Genomic DNA, 14,554 nt, shown 5'->3' with positions numbered 1-14,554 from the left:
CCCGCCCCCCGGAGTGCCGCCCCCCGCCGTCCCCAGCTCTCCCAGAGCTTCCGGAGCCCCCCCCCCGCCACCTAGCCCCCGCCCGCTGATCGCCCCGCCCCCGCCCCTCAAGCCTGCCCCCCCAGCCCCCGCCTTCCCCCCCAGGAGCCTCCCCCCTCCCGCCGAGCCCCAGCCGATCCCCCACCTGAGTCCCTCTGGCTCCCCGCTGCCGCCGCCGCCCTCCGCACCTGCACCCCGCGCCCCCCCCCACCCCCAAGCAGGCCCCCCCCCCCCCTTCCCAGCCCCGCTGACCCCCCAGCTCCCCCACCGCAGGCGGCTGGGGCGAGGGGCAGGGGTGTGCTCCGCCGGGGCTGCCCGCCCTGCCCACCGAGCCCCGGCCCCGCGGCCCAAAGGACTTGGAGGTGCCCCTGGGGACCCCGGTGGATGCTTGTCGCCTCAGCTGTGGAGAAGGGCTGGAGGCCCCCAGGGTTGGGCCCTCGACCCTGACCCCCAGCCCGCGCCCCAGCCCTGCCCCGGGCTCCCCGTGCTCCCCCGGCTCCCGGCGTCCAGCGCAGGGAGCGGCCCCAGGCGACCACGGGGTGGGACACAGGAGGCCCCGCGCCGCCGGCCCAAGCCGGTGCTGCCCAGAGCTCTGGGCCATGGGCCCAGGGGCCGGCCCCGCTCCATGAGCCCACGGCTGCTCAGCCTCCTCGGGGCCCTCAGGGGGTGGAGGGGGAGCTCAGGGCTGTTCTGGGCCCCCTGGAGGGTCCGCAGCCTATTGGCTGACCCTTCCGTGGAGGGGACACACTTCTCGGTAAACCCCAGACGGAGACGCTTACTCTGGCAGAAGGGCCCTGGGGTCTCCCACCTAACTGCCCTGCAACCTCCTGTTGGGGTTGTTAAAACGAAGTACCATAGGTTTAGGGGGCTCGTAGACAAAGGACATTTAGGGTCACAAGTCTGGAAGCTGGGAGGCAGGCAGAGTGGGCCGGTTCGGGTGAGACCCTCTTCCTGGGTGCAGTGGCTATCTCCTCACTGTGAGCCACAAGTTGGGAGGGGCTTGTGGGGTCTCCTACAACGAGGCTGATGCTATCATGACCCACTTACTTCCCAAAGCCCCCACTTCCTATGCCATCACTTTGGGTTTTAGGATTTCAACATATAAATTCGGGAGGACACAAACCAGGGGCCGCCAGACACATGGAGCCCCATGATTCCTTGGGCCCATCACACCCCATCAGAAAGGGACCAGGATGATGCTTTGCCCATTGACATATTGTGATACTGTGATCTATAAGACATATTTTTCTTCATCCCCATTTCTGGTACAGAATCCCTAAAGCCTTGGGAATTTCTCAAGTGATCAGCTGTTTTTGTTATGTTAATGAGGCAAGTTCTGAACCCCTGGGTTGGGGACCACAGGTCGATCTGGGGACACTGCGTCTGTCTCCCCACCCCTGGCCCTGGGCATCTCTTCCATCTGGCTGCTCCCCACCTGTGTCCATTCATAGGCTGCTGGGGACATGGGAAGGAGAACGTCCCCCGACTCCATGGGCCGCTCTCGTGAATCAGTACAACCAAGAGGTCACTGTGGAGGCCAAGAAAATTAAGGCCATTCCACTTTAAGTTCAGCGTTAGCACAAGTCCAGCCATCCCAGGCCCCTGGGAATAAGAGCTGAGATTTACATTACTTCAGTTACAGGAAGCAAACAGCTTGCAGCTACACGTCCTAGAAAGCCCCATATTAGAATAAAAACAGAGCTCAATGCCCTTGAAGGAGCCATATCAGAACGTAAACAGAACTTGAGAAATTCCTCCCCACCTCCTGGAGGTCCCCGAGACCAGCCCTGAAAACTAAGCTGAAACCCACCTCGGGGTCCAAGTCCCTGCTCCGCTGTGTCTTAGACCCAAGCTCCAGCTTGTAAATAAACCCTCGTGTGTCTGCATCAGAGTCGGCTCCTCGGTGGTTTCTTGGACTCGCGATCTTGGGCACAACAGTCACGGAGGGCTCCGGGGGGGCCCCACGTGGTCAGAGCACAGGTGCGGCCCCGGCTGGTGACAAGGCTCCAGGGACAGTTGGTAAAAATGAACCCTGGCCTGAGCGACCTGCTGAGCCCTTGGGCAGAAGGGCTGGGAATGGAGGCGATGCTGACGCCCTGTGGGGTCTGACACCTGCTTAGTGCTGTGGCCCGTCCTCTCACCCTATGCTCCCCCCACCCCGCACATTGGAACTGGGTTAAACTTAAGTATAAAGCCGCTAGGGGGCAGTCCCGGTGGCGCAGCGGTTTAGCGCCACCTGCAGCCGGGGGTGTGCTCCTGGAGACCCGGGATAGAGTCCCACGTCGGGCTCCCTGCATGGAGCCTGCTTCTCTCTTTGCCTGTGTCTCTGCCCCTCTCTTTTGCTCTCCCTGAATAAATAAATAAATAAATCTTTAACAAAATAAATAAATAATAACCTGCCAAATGGGTTTAATTGGGAAGAGTAGAAAATTACAATTCTAGAAAGGCAAACGATGGCAAAACTGTACAAAAATCCCAAAACAGAGGAACAAAGATCTTTCATAGATTGCGGGGGGGGGGAGGGGCTGTTGTAAAGAAGTCCATTGGAGTGACCTGGGGGCTGGGGGTCTTGGCTTCCCACTGGTTAGGCTGTCACTGTCGGGAGGGGGGGTTGCTGTGCCCCACCTGGATGGGCTGTGCTCTCCCGGGATGCCCTGTGCTCCCACCTGCTGCGGGGTGGCTGGCACTCCCTGGCTAGGTGTCAGGGATGCAGGACCGCCCTTCCCCACCTACTTAGTTACTCCCTCCAGGATTCAGGACCCTAATCTACATATGGGCCTGGGCCTAAGTCCGTCTCTACCCTAGGACACCCAAGTTCTGAATGTGGGTCTGAATGGCCCCCACCTGGGGAAGACTCTGGGGGTCGGGGCTGATGGAGGCTTGAGGACACAGGCGACCACCCGCACACACGTCACGTTCGGGACGAGACCCAGGCAGGCCCCGGGGGGCTCCTGCAGCACCGCGCATCTGCTTCCAGGCAGTTTGGTCGGCTCCAAGCTTGGCCGCGGTGCCAGGAAACCCCGAGAACCCGCCAGCGCACAGATCCCACAACGCGTCCCTCGGCGGGGCCTTGGGCGCCTGCAACCCCGGCCCAGCCGCGAGGGGACAGCCACTGCGCCGCCGCGGGGGGGGGGGGGGGCCTGGGAGCCCCTGGGCCTCGCCCTCACCCCAGCAGCTGTGTAGTCCACTCCACGCTACTGGCCTGTGTAGCACAGATGACCTGGGGTGGCGGCAGCCCTGGGGCCAGCGGGGGTCCACCCGGCCCTCCCTGACCTCCCCCAACACTGGGCACCAGGGCCAGGTCCTCTCCCCGGGGCCCGGTGCTGGGTCCATCAGGACACCTTCGGGCTCGGTGTGCGGCCACAACACCAGGACCACAGCGAGGTTTCACAGGACACCTGCAGGGTGGGGAGGTGAGGGGGGCGGTGGGCAGGAAGCAGCTGGGGGCGCCCTGGGGGTGCTGCACAGTGAACTGGGAAACGCGAGGCTGGACTGGGGTGTGGAGCCCACTGGCCCCCAGGCTGCGGCGAGAGCTCCCAGCGGCCCAGGACTGCGGGCAGCAGAGGACCTGCAGCCTTGGCTCTCGGGCGGGGCCGTGTCCTGGCTCCCGAGCTGAGCCGACCGACCCCTGAGAAGGGGCGAAGGCCGGAAGCAGAAGGGGAAAGTCCCCACTTCCTCCTTCACCACCACACGACATCCACAGAGCAGGTGGGGGGGCAGGGAGGGAAGGCAGGGGTGCGTGACCTCGCTGGCCTATGCCCGCGGGGCTGCCACATGGACCCTTGACACAAGCCGGACACCCCTTCCGCCTGCTGGGTCCTGACCTGCGCATGCACAATGCCGCACCCCCTCCCCACCACGGACTCCAGGGCAGGAAGGGGAATGGATTCCAGACAGGAGGCCTGCGACCCCTGGGATGCGGCCTGGGGGCCTGGGGGCTCTCTGTGTGGGGCCTGAGGGGCCTGCTGTGCACGGTGGGGGCCCTGCAGCACCTGGAGTCTGGATGGGGGCGCCTCACAGGCCACGAGAGGTCCTGGGGCCACCCTGAGCCCTGGATGAGGAGGTGGGGCAGCGGGGACAGCACCTGACTTGAGAGCCTGGGACAGGGAACCCCCAGAGACCTCAGCCCTTGACCCGCCAGCACCCGCCCAGCCCCGCCCAGCACCTGTGTAGCCTGACAATCTTTGGTTCCGCTTTCCGCCCTCCTGGACCCAGCCAATTCCCAACTCCCTGAGCACCAAAATATGAATTTTCAGAGAAAAGGAAACCACTGGGGAAGGTGGGGCCCAGAGCTGCCTCCCGCGTCCACCCCCCACGAGCTGCATCGCCCACCATGAGCGACAACCCTCTCCCATCCGGGGGGGCACAGCCCCTGCAGGTGGAGCAGAGCCCATCGGGGGGTCTGAGCCGACCAGGGGGAGAACAGCACCCCCCCCACAGTGACAGCCTAACCAGTGGGAAGCCAGGACCCCCAACCCCAGGTCACTCCAATGGACTTCTCCTTTACAACAGCCCCTCCCTCCCCCCCCCCCAATCTATGAAAGATCTTTGTTCCTCTGTTTTGGGATTTTTGTACAGTTGTGCCATCGTTTGCCTTTCTAGAATTGTAATTTTCTACTCGTCCCGATTAAACCCATTTGGCAAAAAAATAAAATAAAAAATAAAAAATAAACCCATTTGGCGGTCAAATAACGGCAGCTTTAACCTTAGTTTAACCCAGTTCCAACGTGTGGGGGGAGGACGGGCCACACGCACTAAGCAGCGTCAGACCCCGCAGGGCGTCAGCATCGCCTCCATTCCCAGCCCTTCTGCCCAAGGGTCAGCGGGTCGCACGGGCCAGGGTTCATTTTTACCAACTGTCCCTGGAACCTCGTCACCAGCCGGGGCCGCACCTGTGCTCTGACCACGTGGGCCCCCCCCGGAGCCCTCCGTGGCCTCTTGGTTGTACTGATTCGCGAGAGCGGCCCACGGAGTCGGGAGACGTTCTCCTTCCCACGTCCCTAGCGGCTCATGCAAGGACGCGGGTCGGGAGCAGACAGATGGAAGAGATGCCAGGGCGGGGGTGGGGAGACGTCCACGGCCGTTCCAGGCACAGCACTGTCCCCACGTCGGCCGAGGTCCCCAAGCCAGGGGTTCAGAACCTCGCCCTTAGGGTTCCCGGTGCGGGGGGGTGGCCCGTTCGCGGGTGGGGCATCGCCGCGGGCACGGGCCCCGGCCTGAGGGGCAGGCACAGTCACGTTCTCGCAGCTCTTGGGAGGATGGTCACAGCGGGCAAAACCGTCCCTGAGCTGTGGTGCCGGGAGCAGGGTCCTGCTGGGAGGCGACCCTCTCGTGCTGCCTACAAAGCCCTTCGAGGTGATGCTTTTGCAAACCGGAGGACGGAGCTGAGGCCTCCCGCAGGCCAGGGCGGCCCACGGGCAGGTGCTGGCTGCGGAGCGCGGGGCGGAGGGGCTCCACCCCTGAGTGCTTCCTCGAGGCCACGCGCTCCGGGGCCGCCAGGTGCCCGGGCCCCAGGGTGGGTGGCGGGGTGAGGCCGCGGATGAGCCTCGGAGGCATCGCAGCACCTCCCAAGGGCGCTCTGGAGGGAACAGTTTCTTCCGGCCATGGGGGCAGCGGTCCCGGGATGAAGACGGACAGGCGTCCACGCCGAGATGCCCGGGGCGGCCCAGAGTAGGGGCGGGGGAAGGGAGGACGGACACGCTCCTCGGCAGCAAGGGATCCGTCAGGTGCTGCGGATCCGGGAAGGTGGGGCTGCCCTGCCCACCCGGCCGGGGTCTCACCCCACTGGCCTCTTGGGGCCGGGATCGCCTCCTTCACCGACTGGATGGCTGATGGGCCAGCGTGCCCCCCTCCACCCAGGGTACCCTGAGTCTCCCCCGTGCATCTGCGAGTTAGGACGCCGGATGCGGGGCAGGGACGCGGGACTGGGGAACCGCAGCCGGAGCCCCAGTGCTCGGGGTCTGCCTTGGGGCAGCCACAGTCCCTGATACGGAGGCCACGACACGAGGAGGTGATGATGTGACCCCACTCGGGGCAAGGGTACACCCCAACTCGAGAGCAGGGACACGGAGTTTATACCGCTGGACGTAGAGGCTGCGCTCCCGGCAGCAGGTGTCCCGCCACCTTCCCCGCCACGGGGTCCCTGGGAGCTAGGAACAGCCTGAATCTACTGCCGCTCTTCCCCACACGAGCCATCGGTCAGGGCGCAGACTTCTGGGGAGCAGGGACCCCTCCCACGCCGCCCTCCTGTGTCCCCACAGCCAGAGGCTAGATGCAGGCCAGGCCCCGACGAGCCCACCCGGCACACACGCCGGAGCAGGTGCAGGTGGGCGACGGGCCGAGGGTGGGCAGCGGGGCCGCGGGCGTCTCCAAGGGCCCCCCAGCGAGAGCGCAGCAGGTCACAGGCACGTGCTTTATTGACACCAGCGCTAGAGGGACCTGAAGGTGACAGTGCGACGGGAGGGGCCCCGAGGCCTCCAGCGCCGACTACGACCCTCCGTAATGTTTTACCATCTCGGAAACTGTTTCGAAAATCACCAGGGAGCCGGTTGAGACAAGAATGACGAAGGTGACGGTCAGGAGGAGGCCCAGGACCAGCGCCCAGATGTTGAGGCACCTGGCGGTGGAGGCGAAGCTCTGCGCCCCGGTCAGGTCGCCCGCCATCTTCCGGTCCCTGGTCTGGGGACGACACACGGACATGGGGTGAGGGGCGGGTCCTCCCAGACCAGGGACTCAGGGGCGCCCTGGCGGGCCCTGCCCTTCACCCCCACCCAGGACCCCGTCCCCCTCCCTGGAGCCTGAGCAGGTCGGGGCCCCAGGGCCTGTCCCTCCTGGGGCCTCCACGTCCTTCCTCGGCCCTCAGCCCCCCTGGACACCCCGGGGTCGCCCCTGCCCGGCTCTGGGCCCCTCCCTGGCCTCAGTTTCCCCTGAAGTCCCTTCTTCTTCCTGGGGGGGCTTTGGGGCCACACGGGAAGCCCAGGGATGTGGTTTCTAGTATCGGTCAGTAGGGGAACCCGTGGGACCCTGGGCGCAGGGCTGCTGTAGCCTCCCTGCAGGTACAGGCGCCCCCATCCCTGCCCCGCACCCCAGGGACTCCCCCTCCCACCCCCACCACCTTCACGGAGTAGGCGAAGGCCACGAAGCCCAGGCAACACCAGTTCATGAAGACGGTGTTGAACAGGGACCAGACGACGTGGTCGGGCACGACTGTGTCACCGCGGATGTTGATCACGGTGGTGGTAGCGGGAGCTGCGCTCTGGGGGGCCCCGACCCGAGGACCACCACCTCGTGCTCTTCCTTGAGCATCTCGTAGGTGGGGGGGCCGGCGGCACGGGCGCCAGGGAGCAAGGGCCGAGGGGCGCGGCTCATGGTGGCAGGTGCAGCTGGCAGAATGCGGATGCGGGAGGCAGCTCGGGGCCCCACCTTCCCCAGTGGTTTCCTTTCCCCAAAGTTTCTGTTTCCTGGCTTTTCTGAAAGTGGTGAACTGGCCAGGTACCAGGAGGGTGGCCCCAGACCCGGTGTCAGGTTACAGGGGGCCGGGCGGGGCAGGCTGAGGACAGGTGGTCCTGGCTCTCTCCCTGCTCAGGGGTATGCAGGGGGTCCCCGGGCCTGTTCCCCCGCCTCCCACTCCCCGCACCCTTGACCTGCCCCCGCTGGTCTCGGCTTATTACTAAAAAGGGTGGAGACGGGCCGCCTGCGGGTGCTCCCTGATCCCAAGGAGCCTCCGCTGGAGCTTCCAGCAAACTTTGGAAAACTTGTAAAATAGGAGACTTGGGGATCACACACCACAAGCGTAGCCTCCTGGGCACAAGGTGTCAGGTTGTCAGGTGCGTGTTGGAGGCCGAGGGACAGGTGGAAGGGGGTCGGGCCGGGGGAGTGCAGGGAGAGAGAGAGCTGGCCCTGGGGGGAACCCTGGCCAGGAGCATGCCGGGAGCCGGAGCACCCAGGAAATCAGCGGGCGGCCCCAGGTCACCCGGTCGGCAGGCAGGGGGCAGGGTGACTGCAGGCGCCGGCCTGTGACCTGGGTGCCTCTGTGGACGTAGGGACTTGCCTTCCAAGGAGGGGACAGGAGCCAGTGGGGGTGCTGGAGGCTGCTGAGGGAGGGAGCCGGGCCGGGGCTGCCCCACTGTGGACCCCGCAGCCTGGACACCCCAGGCAGGTGCCCGACAGGGTCCCACCCTGACACCGGCCTGCGGCCACGCATTCCCGCAGCCTCTGCAGGCTGCCGTGTAGACCGGGCCCAGCACCCACCCCCTCTGGGGCCTCCCACACCACTGCCTGTGCGAAGTGCCCCCTGCCCGGGGAGAGGAGCCGAGGACGGCCCCACACCCCACGCCCCAAGCCCCCCGCCCACGCCCCCCGTGTGGCCCAGGCTCTGGCCCCAGCTCACACCCAAGCCCCATGACCCCCAGCGGCCGGGAGACCCTTGGCAGGGCCCTGGGCAGCCACTGCATCCTGCGGGCCGGGCCGCGGTGGGGGGACGGGTCCCTCCTCTCAGGTTTCCTGTCCAAGGGCTTAGTTGCGGGGTGTGGTTGTCGCTTCTGCCGTCAGCGCACAGGGGAGAGCTCTGTGCCTCCCCAGCCCGGCCCCGCGGCTCCCACACACCTGGAAGGCAGAGCCTGACCCTGGGGACCCAGGCTGTGCTGGACTCGTGGCGTCCTTGGGTCAGGGACCCCCCAGGACCCTGGCCAGGCCTTGCTCCTACCAGGCACCAGCACCAGCCAAGCCCAAGGACGTGCCTGCCCCCCGGAGCCCCACACTGGGCAGGGGGCTGGTGTGCTCAGGCCCAGGGCGCCGGGGGCTCCCCGCACATCCCCCGGCCCCGGGAGGGATGTCACAGCATGTCACACACAGGGCTCTTTATTCAAGTCGGCTGCACACAGGCCAGTCTGTGCACCTGGAGCAGAGGGCTGGGGGCTGGGGCGCAGCCGGCGGGCGAGGAGGGGCCCGGGGCATCCTGCGGGGGCTCCTAGTGGTAGCGGCCGCTCTCCTGCATGGCCTGTAACAGGGCCCCGTAGGCCGCGGCATAGGCCATGCCCAGAAGGACAATGGATATGATGCCCAGGACCAGTGCCCAGATGTTGAGGCACCTGGCGGTGGAGGCGAAGCTCTGCGCCCCGGTCAGGTCGCCCACCATCTTCCGGTCCCTGGCCTGGGGACGACACGCAGACAGTGGGGTGAGGGGCGGGTCCTCCCAGACCAGGGACTCAGGGGCGCCCTGGCGGGCCCTGCCCTTCACCCCCACCCGGGACCCCGTCCACCTCCCTGGAGCCTGAGCAGGTCGGGGCCCCGGGGCCTGTCCGTTCTGGGGCCTCCACGTCCTTCCTCGGCCCTCGGCCCCCTCTGGACACCCCGGGGTCACCCCTGCCCGGCTCTGGGCCCCTCCCTGGCCACTCGCCCCATCAGGCTGAGCAGCGTTCAGGGCAGTGGCTTCCTCTGGCCCAGACTCGGGCTCCAAATTCGATGTGCGGAGGCTCCAGGGGGTAGGAGAGCTTCTGGGGATGGTGGGCACAGGGAGACCCTGCCCTCCGCTGGCACCACGTGTGGCCTCCCCGCGCCTTCCTGGGGCCAGCCACATGGGCCGCGCACTCACCACGCACACGTGGGCTCCCGCGAGCGCCCTCTGGGCGGGGGTCCCTGAGGTTGGCACCCTGGGCGGAGGCCCCGGCCCGCACCCACCCACCTTCACGGAGTAGACGAAGGCCACGAAGCCCAGGCAGAACGAGTTCAGGAAGATGGTGTTGAACAGGGACCAGACGACATGGTCGGGCACGACCGTCTCCTCCGGGACGTTGATCACCGTGGTCGTCGCAGGAGCCGTGCTCAGGAGGGCCCCCCGCACGTCCACCTTGTTCTGCATCATCTCTCGAGGGGAGGCACAGGCGTGCCCGGGGAAGAAGAGTGCAGGTGGCCATGTGGCCCCAAGCAGGTGTGGCCGGGAGCTGGGCAGGGCCTGGGGGTAGGTTGGGCTTGGTTTCCTGGTGCTGTGCAGGCTCCGTGGGCGGGGGCTAGGCTGGGCTGCTGAGGCCTGTCACTCACTGTCATCTGCCTGACTCATATCTTATTGTCCTTGATCTATTGTCAAGTCAACGGCCTCACACAAGGTGCTGCTGCACCCACTGGCAGCGGGGGGCCCTGGGCCTCCAGCACATTCCGTCCGTGCATTTGCGGGCCTGGCGCTTAGGTGCAGGATGTGCGTGTGGCACCTGACGTGGGTGCCCTCCGGGTCCGCCGTCGCCGCCCGGGGCCTATGCCAAGCACCTGGTGGTCGTGGGTCCCCGTGCGCCCCTTGGGGCTACCCTCCGCGGGGCTGCCGCGTGTCTGCGCATCTGGGATTCTCCCTGGGCTCGTGTGCTGCAGCCGCATCTCAGGCGTCTTAGTGTCTGTGGCTGCTTTGTTCCTCCCTGGGGCCCCGGAGACCCTGTCGTGTGGACGCAGGGCCTGTGTCCTGCAGCGGTGACACGCTGGCACGCAGCTGCTGGCACGCGGGCCGCCGTGGGCGACGCGGGGCACGGCCGTCCTGGGCACCTCACAGCGGCTCTGCGTCCCCTGTGGGCATCTTCCCTCTGGGCTGCGCCCTCTGTCACCACGGCCGGCCCTCGGTCCTGGGGTTGCAGGGAGGTGACCTGGCCCGCAGGGCCTCCCGCAGCGCTCAGCTAGTGCCCACGTCCTGGGGTGCCCCGAGTACCCAGGCCCGCTGTGGGGGTGCGTGTGTCACCCGGGATCGGGTGCCAGCCACCAGGACTGTGGCCTGCCTGCCACACCACTCCCTGCGCCCCGCTGGCCCCGCGGCTGGTGGCCTTGGGCTCCCCTGAGGCCACAGAGGACAGCCTGCTCCAGGCAGACGTCCCAGCACCAGGTCCCTGCCAGCCGGGAGCACCAGGCCCTGTCTTGTCCCTGGTCCCCCACGGGGCACGGGGCGGGGTCCCGGGAGCTCAGGACTCAGGGGCCTTCGCCAGGTCTCCCGCAGACACTCGTGTCCCCTTGATCCACTGCAGCGACGTCCTCCTCAGCGCCGGATCTTCCACGTCCGCGTAGACGCGGCCTGTCCTCTTACGGACGGCCTGTTGGGATGAAGCCTCGCGGCTTCCTGGGCCCCGAGCCCCTTCCCTCAGCCCCGCGGCCTTGGACCCGGCTCTTTGGGGTCCTTTCCCGTTGTCCAGGCCACGTCGGACTCTTGCTGGTGCCTGGCGGCTGCTCCTTCCAGAGCATGGGCCGTCTTCCCTCTTGTGCCTCAGCGGTTTCTGGTGGAAACTCGGTCCGCAGGACATGCGGCAGCAATTCCGGGTCTGGTTTCCGGTTCCCAGGTTCGTTCTTGCCTCTTGCTCTAACATGAGTGCCTGGCTTGGGTAGTTTTTCTCCCCTGTGACCCCAGCCCAAGGCCACATGTTGTGTTGGCAGGGACGCGGGACCACGTCCTCCTGAGCCCCCCTAACTGGTCACTGATCCCTCTACCATTTCAACCCTGCCTTGTTGTATAAATCGCTCTGCACATTAATCCAACCAAGGTCTGGCTCCTTCGAAGGAATATTTTCTGATGTGAATGTTTGATATTTTTCCGACCCCAGGAATGTTCACTCCACGTGTGTATTCCAGGGTTCGTTCTGCGGATGAGCTGACCCACAGCTGAGATTGTGTCTTCCCTGAGTCCCGGCCTGTCCCCCCTTTATTGCGGGCTGCACCGTTTCTGAGAGTCCCCTTGGCTTGAACCTCAGGCTCTGTTGCAGAGGAAAGCAGTGTCTGGGGGAGAGGTCAGGAACTACCTGCTTCTAAGCCCTGCCTCTCTTCCCAGCAAGACATCTGAGCCACTTCCCTGGAGCGGCGGTGGGAACTTGGCTCTGAGGAGCCGAGTGCTCAGTGGACAGAGTGCATTGCTCTCAGGATCCAAAGGACAGCCGGGGTCCCCCATCTCTGTGCTGCAAGGCCCAGGCACAGCTTCTATGCAAAGATGGGGATGGGGAGCTGGGCAGAGGGAGCCCCAGTCTCTGGACTTCACTCTCCTGGGGCTCGCAGAGACTCAGCAGTAGGCAGCCAGGCAAGGCGAAGTCCCTCCTCCCAGGATGAAGCCCTCCGGATGCTGCTAGGGGAGGGGAGCCCTGTGTCTGGCCTCTTCAGTCTGGAGAGGAGTCTGCACCTTGAGGACCTGGCAGAGTGACGGAGGAAGGGGGAGGGAGAAGGAGGGAAGGGGAAGGGAAGGGGAAGGAGGGTGGGGGAGGAGGAGAGGGGAAAGGAGAGAGGAGTGGGAGGGGGGAGGCAGAGAGTGGGAGAGGGAGAGCAGGAGGGGGAGGGAAGGGGAAGGAGGGGGAGGGAAGGGGAGGGAGGGGGGAGGAAGGGGAAGGGGGGAGGGAAGGGGAGGGAGGGAGAGGGAAAGAGGGGGAGGGAAGGGGAGGGAGGGAAGGGGAAGGAGGAGGAGGGAAGGGGAAGGAGGGGGAGGGAAGGGGAAGGAGGGGGAGGGAAGAGAAAGGAGGGAAGGGGAGGGAGGAAGGGAAGGAGGGACAGGGAAGGGCAGGGAGGGGGAGGGCAGAGGAGAAAGGGTATAACCTTCCTTCCTAGTCAGCAGTTCTTACTGTTCTAAGTTTTCATAGACGTTCTTGAACCGCGGTTTCTTCACCTGCTGGTCATCCCTACGGCCGTCTCAGGGGGCCTTACGCGCTCACGTCCTGTCACTGTCACCGGCGTGGCTGTGGCGTAGGCCGCGCGGGAGCAGTTCCGAGTGTGTCTGAGGCATTTCTCTGTGGTCTGACGGCCTCACTGACCCGGAGGGAGCTCCAGGGCCCTGGGCCCGGTGAGGGCAGTGGCACCCCAAAGAGGTCGTGCCTCCCTGTGAGACTGGGGCGAGGCTGAGGCTGCCTGGCCCTCCGCCGGGGTGTCCACTTGGCCTGCGGGGTGCATTCCAGGACCCAGTGAGAGACTCTGTGCTGCAGGCGGGGTTGCCCAGGTGGGCGCCGGTCGCACCCCGAGTGCGCTGACTGCCCTGGGAGCACCTCACCGCCCCTGGGAGCACCTCGGGTATTCTGAAAACGGTTGGCTTTAATGAGGTGACCAGATTGGTCGCAATTGGTCAACTTCTTGTGTGTCCCAAGTGACACAGGTGGAAAGTGGCCCAGGCTGGTGAAAACCTCGCAGCACCCCCAGCCCCCTGCCCCCCCGCCCGACTCTCCGTCATAGCCGGTGGCTGCTGCCTGGCCCGGGCCGTGGCTCCAGGGGTGGGGACACGGAGGGCTGTGGCTTCGGGAGCTGCAGTGGCAGGGACAGGCCACGAGCCAGGCTGTGCCACTGGGAGACACCCGCGGGGAAGGAGGGCAGTGTGGCCCCCGCGGCGGGGAGTCGGGGTGCAGGGGGCGCTCGGGGGCCCCCAGGCCGGGCTCAACCTGGGCAGGTGTGGGGGGCAGTGGGCGAGGCGCCTCCTCCCCGCGCCTCGGGTTTGCCTTATACTCCTTCACTCGTGAGTCATTTCCATTCATTTATTTAATATTTTCACATATGAGCTTTGTGTCTTTCTCGGGATATCATTTGCCACAAGGGTTACGCGTGTTTAACGTACGTAAATATATTAACGAAATATTTCTGACCGGACAGGTATCTTACCGATCTGTTGCGTCAGGATGACCTGGAAGCCCTGCTGAGCAGGAGGTGGCGACCAGGTTGGGGTGCAAGCCGCCGGAGGCTTGAGGCTGGGCCCCCCCAAAGCCTCTGGCAAGGACTGGGCGGCTGTGGGCTGCTGGCGCTGAACGTGGGCACTCACGGCTCACACCCACGGCTCGGCAAGGGCAGCTGAAGCACCGTCGGCGGCCGCCTGGACTCAAGGCCACGGGCCGGACACAGCAGCCTCCCCAAGCGAGCAGGACGAGCCGCGGGCAGGGGCCTTGTCCCCAGGCCGCCAGATCCTGTCGCCGACAATGGCCACTTTCGGACTGGAATTATCGGGCAAAGAGTCACAAATCCCCGGCGCACACGCAGAGGGAAGCATTCGGCCCGGGCTGCTCCCAGGGGCCAGACTTGCTAGATGAAGTTTTCGGGTGTGATCAAGAAACCCCAAAAACTGGTGCCCAACAAGTTAGACAAAATATGAGAATAGTGTTCTACTAAGGGAGACTATAGAGAAGGAGAAAGCACTTTTACAAGAGCCAAATAGAGATTCTGAAGTTGGGAAGCGCACTCACGAGCTGAGAAATCACACGGGGCCGGGAGCACATCTGACCCACGGGAAGAGTCCGTGAGCGAGCACGACGGCAGGTAATCGGGGTCACCCCGCCTGAAGAAGGCAGACGAATCGGTTCGGAGGCCTGTGGGATGCCAACCGCGGGACCACGTGCGTGTGAGGGCCCCAGGCAGGCATGAGAGAAAGCACAGAACAAGCATTTGAAGAAAGAATGGCCAAAAGCTTCCCGGATTTGATGGGAAACCTCCCCCCCCCCCACTAAACCTCACATCTAAGAAGCACCAGGAATTCAAAGAATGACCCCGAAGAGATGCGCATGTAGACGCGTCATAGCCAAACTACCAAAAGTCAAAG

General features: G+C 65.2%; 2 protein-coding genes across 2 annotated transcripts; both read right to left on the bottom strand.

Annotated features, from left to right (window-relative positions):
• Nucleotides 1-6,437: 6,437 nt before the first annotated feature.
• LOC144293456 (interferon-induced transmembrane protein 1-like) lies at nt 6,438-7,641 on the bottom strand. The gene is given in 3 exon segments (XM_077864517.1): nt 6,438-6,717; nt 7,154-7,309; nt 7,312-7,641. Coding segments are annotated over 3 exon segments (444 nt in total). The 5' UTR covers nt 7,408-7,641; the 3' UTR covers nt 6,438-6,525.
• Nucleotides 7,642-8,882: 1,241 nt separating this feature from the next.
• On the bottom strand, nt 8,883-9,984 carry LOC144293455 (interferon-induced transmembrane protein 1-like). The gene is made up of 2 exons (XM_077864516.1): nt 9,722-9,984; nt 8,883-9,190 (listed from the first exon to the last, which is right to left on the bottom strand). The coding sequence occupies exons 1-2, from the start codon at nt 9,899-9,901 to the stop codon at nt 9,008-9,010; spliced, it is 363 nt and encodes a 120-aa protein (XP_077720642.1). The 5' UTR covers nt 9,902-9,984; the 3' UTR covers nt 8,883-9,007.
• Between the last annotated feature and the right edge of the window lie 4,570 nt (nt 9,985-14,554).

This window comes from Canis aureus, chromosome 21 (assembly GCF_053574225.1).
Source record: "Canis aureus isolate CA01 chromosome 21, VMU_Caureus_v.1.0, whole genome shotgun sequence".
Lineage (NCBI taxonomy): Eukaryota > Metazoa > Chordata > Mammalia > Carnivora > Canidae > Canis > Canis aureus.
This window is presented reverse-complemented; position numbering and strand designations above follow the sequence as displayed.